The sequence below is a fragment of the Triticum aestivum genome, chromosome 7B (assembly GCF_018294505.1).
Source record: "Triticum aestivum cultivar Chinese Spring chromosome 7B, IWGSC CS RefSeq v2.1, whole genome shotgun sequence".
In the NCBI taxonomy this organism is placed as follows: Eukaryota; Viridiplantae; Streptophyta; class Magnoliopsida; order Poales; family Poaceae; genus Triticum; species Triticum aestivum.
Genome location: NC_057813.1, coordinates 518408190 through 518414594, shown reverse-complemented (window position 1 = coordinate 518414594; position 6405 = coordinate 518408190). Strand labels below are relative to the sequence as shown.

Here is a 6405-nt window from a genome sequence, read left to right as displayed (position 1 = left end):
TTTCTTTAGCCATGCAGCTATGCACATAAGCAAATCATCCATTTTAGTTATAAGTTTTTTTTTGCCTTAGCCTATGCATGGAGTGCCCCCATATCATAAATTCATGCATATTAATCATAAGTTATTTTTCATAGTCTACTAGTAGTGATAGTATTATATCTAGTATTATACATGTCAACTAGTCAAATTTGTGTCTTTGGTTGGGTGGTTAGAGAGACAGTGGTATCCACTGCCCATCAGGGTTCAAGTCCTGGTGCTCGCATTATTCTTGGATTTATTTTAGGACGTGTGTGCGTTCATAGAGGTGAATGTATGCGCGTATGTATGAGTTCATTAATTTTAGCAATCACTGAAATATTTACCTTCTAGCCAAAAAAATCAGCAATTTCACTAGTACACATGAATTTAAATATTTTTCAAAAATATCAAATATGCAATTGAATTTAAGTGAATATTCAGCCTTTTGGCCAAAACGCAAACTGAAATTATTGAATTTCACTGAATTTCGATGATTTGGGTGGTGCTAAAATTTTTCTGAAACTGGAAGTGAATACTTTGCCCACGCACCACTCAAAAAGAAAAGTTGCCACATGTGGCCATTTCTAGAGCGGCAATGCTACACGTACAAACGATTTACAGGTTTTTACAGGGTGGTTAACTTTGATTGGTCAATAGGTGAGCGAGGCGGCCCACCCCCTAAAAATCAGGGGGGGAGAGGTTTGTGATTGGTTGTTAGATAGAAGGAGCGTGTAAAAGCGTGTAAGTTTTTATATGTCTAGCATTTTTGTTTCTAGAGTACATCCCCGTCTCCTCCGTGGTCTCGGGCGGCGCTGTTGATGAACCCCCGCCATGTCCTCGAGCTCCTGCACCAGTGCCGCTCCATCCGACACCTCGACCAGCTACAGGCCCACCTCCTCGCCCACGGCCCATCCGCCGTGGCCTCCCTCGCCTCCCAGCTCGTCGCCTCCTACTGCGCGCTCTCCGGTGCCGCCGGACACGCGGGACTCTGCCACGCCCGCCGCGTGTTCGACACAATTGCCGACCCGTACAGGTTCGCGTACAACAGTCTTATCAGGGCGTACTCCAACAGCTGTTGCCCCCAGGAGGCGCTGTGCCTGCACCGCGACGTCCTCCGGCGCGGCATCCTGCCGAACGAGTTCACACTGCCCTTCGTGCTCAAGGCGTGCGCCAGGGCGCGGGCCACAGAGCACGCGCTAGCCACCCATGGAGTGGCTGTCAAGCTGGGGTATGTGCGGCAGGTGTTCGTGGGCAACGCGCTCCTGCACTCATATGCGTCGACTGGGTTGCTGCGGGACTCTCAGCGGTTCTTTGCCGAGATGGCGCCGGGCAGGAATGTTGTGTCGTGGAACACGATGATTGGTGGATATGCACAGGCTGGGGAGACCAGCAAGGCGTGCGCCTTGTTTGGAGAGATGAGGCGCCAAGGAGTGTTGGCTGATGTGTTCACATTTGTCAGCCTGCTTCTCGTTTGCTCAACTGAGGGAAATCTTGAGGTTGGTCGGCTGGTGCATTGTCATATGTTGGCAAGTGGATCCCGGGTTGATCTGATTCTCGGTAACGCACTTGTGGACATGTATGGTAAGTGCGGGGATCTGTGGATGGCTCGTAGATGCTTTGACATGATGCCCACGAAAAATGTTGTTTCATGGACTTCCATGCTTTGTGCCCTGGCAAAACATGGCTCGGTGGATGCTGCAAGAGATTGGTTTGAGCAGATGCCGGAGAGGAACATAGTCTCCTGGAATGCCATGATCTCTTGCTATGTTCAGGGTGGCCGATTCCGTGAAACTTTGGGTCTTTATAACCGTATGAAATCTCTAGATCTCACTCCAGATGAGGTTACCTTGGCTGGTGTCCTCTCTGCCCATGGACAAAATGGCGATTTGGCCTCTGGAAGGATGATACATTGTTATATTAAAGACAATTTTAGTGATCCTGGTGTCACTCTACTTAATTCACTTCTTGATATGTATGCAAGATGTGGTCAGGTAGACACATCCATAAGCTTGTTCACTGAGATGCCCAATAAAAACACTATCTCTTGGAATGTGATTATTGGAGCGCTAGCCATGCATGGGCGTGCACAAGAGGCAGTCATGTTCTTCAGAGCTATGGTATCTGATGCCTTCTCCCCTGATGAGATCACATTTGTCGGTCTTCTTTCTGCATGCAGTCATGGTGGTCTACTAGAAGATGGACAGTATTACTTCAAAGCCATGAGACATGTTTACAATGTTAAGCCTGAAGTTGAGCACTATGCTTGCATGGTTGATCTGCTTGGTCGGCGTGGCCATCTTGCACAAGCTGTTGATCTAATAAAAGATATGCCAATGAAGCCTGACGTTGTGGTTTGGGGTGCATTACTTGGAGCCTGCAGGATCCATGGTAATGTAGAGATCGGCAAGCTAGTGATCAAACAACTGCTTGAGCTGGAGGGAATTAATGGAGGCTTGTTTGTCCTATTTTCTAATTTGCTGTATGAAACTCACCAGTGGGAGGACATGAAAAGGCTCAGGAAGCTAATGAGAGAGCGGGGAACAAAAAAGGATATGGGTGTTAGTTCAATTGAAGTAAACAACAGCATACATGAATTTGGAGTGGAAGACATCAGACATGAAACCTCAAGTGAGATATATGCGGCAGTTGATCAGTTGGCATATCATTTAGTCTCTTTGCATGTCCTGGCTGTGCAGCCAGTAGAACTCATCATGGAAGAGTGAAATAAGCTATTTAGGAGTGCTCCCATAGCCAATCTGAACCTGATGCGGAGCATGGGCTGCAAAGGGATATATTCATATCAAGTAGCCTGTCTGATGAAACCTGAAGGTAGGTGTACAGAAGCACCCCTGAAATACTGAAAGTATGCTTAGTTTCATTTGAATTTTGAACATTGTATAATATAATTTCAGGCATTTAATTTATTCTCGCATTTCAATACTGGAAATTCGAGCTTCCTTTGATGTAAACCTGCATTTTTCCTGCTAATTGATTTAGTTTCAGGCTTTCTGCAGATACGACGGTTCACTGGGGCAACCAACTCAACCAACTGTATAGACAGTTAGGTCAGTGGCACTACACCGACAACACTCAGGATTCTCTGCCTTGGCTGTGATGTCTCACCAATATCTGGAGAAACTAAAGCTCAGAAACAGTAAGTTCATCAGACCGGCAGGACCACCTGAGAGCATCCTGACTGCTAATCACCTGTAAGGAACCAAGTTGTTCTTAGCTTTACTGGGGATTGAACTGTATACATACAACAGTTTTCTTGTACTTTTACCTGGCCAGCAGTTTGACTGTGCCATGATCATGACAGAAAGTTAACCGTCACATATGAACTCACCAAAGAAAGAGGTATTTGTATTTTTGGCAGAAAATAAATGTTCGATTGATCAGCTGGAAATTGGGATTGGTGATCTTTTTGACGGGATTATGCTAGGCAGGCTATGCACCCTGCATCTGATACACTCCTTGGAGCCCAAATCCTATTCAGCTGATATATATTCATGTAGGGCCTTTATGGTTGTTTTAACCCAATTAGAAAAATTTCATATTAGCCCGTAATTCAGAATGCTCTTCTAAAAATAGCTAACAAAGTGCAAAACCTTTACCCAACCAGAACTGGTGCACATGTTCAAGTTTCAGGCTATCCAGGATCCAGATACTTCTCAAGGGTCCTTGCTAGGACCTGCTATCGGAACTACTAACCGAAGAAAGTGCACCACCGGCATGTAACTATTGGTAAAGCATTTGAATCATGTTTTCTTACATGATAGGATCAACTGTGTATTTTATGGTCCCAAGTCACTGTAGTCAGTAGTATAATCCAGTGAAGCCAATTTCCTATTTTTGGTTTTACTGTTTGTTGCTTCATTTCCTGAAGCTAACAATGTGATTGTTCACACTAAGATGCTGCGTGAACTCACAAGTGTTAACTGCGATGTTTACGGAATGAATTACTTCCTGGGGATGGACTTGTCTAAGAAAGATGATGTGCTCAATGATCTCTAGATTCTCCCCACTTCTGGGTACAGTACTGGGCTTGTTTTGCAGTCAGAGCTTGAGTTCCTGTTACAAACCATGAAGAAGCCTCTTGAAGCAACCGTGGAATATTGAAGGCACTGCAGCTATTCTTTGGAGAGGAGGATAAAGCCACTGTTTTGGGTAATTAAGTGTAGAATCATATACCGCAATCTGACAGGCATGTTTGCATAAAACAATGAGCTTTTTGCTGAAGTGTACTTGATTGACTTATAATCCAGCAAAGGTGGTTAATTGACTTACATAAAGAGCTAACCATGTTGCCATGCCTGATTATGCTCCCTCCGTCCGAAAATACTTGTCATCAAAATGGACAAAAAGAGATGTATCTAAAACTAAAATACATCTAAATACATCCCCTTTTATTCATTTTGATGACAAGTATTTCCGGACGGAGGGAGTACATATTTATGCTTCCATCTGGGGAGGCTGTTTTGTGAGATGAGAAGCCACTTCTCCGGCGTTGAGCATTCAGAAGGCAATACACTGTTTAGGTTTACCGCTGGAAACCAGAACATAAAGATTTTTCATGGTCTTAACTCACTGTTAGAATACCAGTTTGTGGTAATAGGGGAATACTTTAAGAACTGAGATCACGCAAAAGTTTTCTGTAGTACTCCCTCCGTCCGGAAATACTTGTCGAAGAAATGGATGTATCTAGACGTATTTTAGTTCTAAATACATCCATTTTTATGCATTTCTGTGACAAGTATTTCCGGACGGAGGGAGTACTACTCATGGCTGATTTTTCATGCTGCAGGAGTTCCAGCATGTTGCCAGGGTTCTGCATATATGCCAAGGTCAAGATTTTAGGATTAGGACACTTGAATGTGGATGCCTTTTTCTCAACAAGGTCTATTTTGGGTGGTATGTAGTCAAGAAAAGCCAACTCGATGTATATGTTGATATGTTTTCACAAATTTTTTCAGGTTTAGTCCAAGCTGCTGCGGCATGAAGAGAAGTCGATCTGTTATCCTAACTTGCACTTTTTTTTTTGAGGCAATCCTGACTGGCATAGTTGCAGTAGTACAACCTTCGACCCTTCTACCACAGAGCAAATACAGCAACTAAAAGAATGACCAGTTCCAATAATAATGTAAGGAAAACAAGATCCAGCTACAACTTCATAACCAAATATAATTACTATACTACTTGACATCATTCTTCAACAGCATGATCGACTGCGCAAGACTGCAGAAACATGGGAGAGTAGACTTGCCAATCATAGGGTAGGATCATTTTGACTTGATCTAGCCCCCAGGCGGCCTCCTCACTCTAGCGTGGGGCTCAACGAGGCTAGTGGAGTAGTGCTTCTCCGGGCCTAGGTTTCACGACGACAACCCTAGATCCAGAGGGTCGGGCCTCTAGACCTGGCGTGGCAAGCACGTGAGCGGCGCAGTGCGACCCTATGGGGGCGTGGCTGCAGCTACTTAGTTGTGCCCCAGCGGATCCGGGTGGCGGAGGCTGTGTGCCGGCACGGCATCAGCAAGGTGTAGGTGGCATGTCCCCGTGACGGCGCCACTAGCCCTGCTCGACGTATCTCCCTGCGGTGGTTGACCTTGTTTGACAGCCATTCAGCGGCTGTTGCACTGTGTTGGCCTATGCTTCCCTACATCGACGATGACGATACGTGGTTTCCCTCTTGGTGCTGCTGGTCTTTTCCGATGCTCTGCTTCCCCATCTCCTGTTTGCCCTACTTCGGCGGTCTTTGGGGGTTTATGGTCTTGGGCCGGAGCGAAATCCCCACACGGCGATGGCCAGACAATGGCGATACTTGAGAGTGTCGTTACCTCCATGGAGGCGCTGTCATGGCCCCGACTGGACCCTCTCCTCGAGTACCGGGGAAACCCTTGGTTCAGTTCACTTGACAAGGCAGCGGTGGTGTCTCAGCGTCATTCCCTTCTTGAAAGCGCTGCTTGGGTCGCACTTGGAGTCCCCGATGCGGCAACTAGAGATGGTGGCCTCCTCGGTATTTACGGCGAGGCTTGCTAGCGATGCGATGCTATGATGTGGGCGTCCAGGGTGCAAGACGCCGGCATGTCCAAGACGATGGCTTCACTAGTTCTGGCTGGGTCCTGCCATCCACCTGCCGACTCCTAGGCACATATGGGTGGAAGGTACATTGGCCTAGACAACCCTGGAGATGTGCTCTTCTTTGGAGGCGCCTGGCAACGGATGTGGTGCAGCCTTGAGGCTCTGAGTCTAGCTACGTCGCCATTCATGGTTGGACACTGGATATGGCGAGACCTTTCATCATTGGGGTCTCTAGTTGGTGGCACCTCCTAACCTACTCGTTTTGTGAGGACAATGGTGTGTGTGCGTGTCCCTCCTCGTGGAAGGTTG

At 46.5% G+C, this 6405-nt stretch overlaps 1 protein-coding gene across 2 annotated transcripts; it reads left to right on the top strand.

Moving 5' to 3' along the window:
• Window positions 1–799: 799 nt before the first annotated feature.
• On the top strand, window positions 800–3416 carry LOC123162536 (pentatricopeptide repeat-containing protein At2g22410, mitochondrial). Of its 2 annotated transcripts, none has more exons than XM_044580315.1 (2): window positions 800–2847; window positions 3033–3416. In XM_044580315.1, the coding sequence occupies exon 1, from the start codon at window positions 837–839 to the stop codon at window positions 2739–2741; it is 1905 nt and encodes a 634-aa protein (XP_044436250.1). In that variant the 5' UTR covers window positions 800–836; the 3' UTR covers window positions 2742–2847; window positions 3033–3416. The 2 variants fall into 2 exon arrangements, with proteins under 2 accessions (XP_044436250.1, XP_044436249.1); XM_044580314.1 differs by having other exon boundaries at window positions 3022–3416.
• Window positions 3417–6405: the final 2989 nt, after the last annotated feature.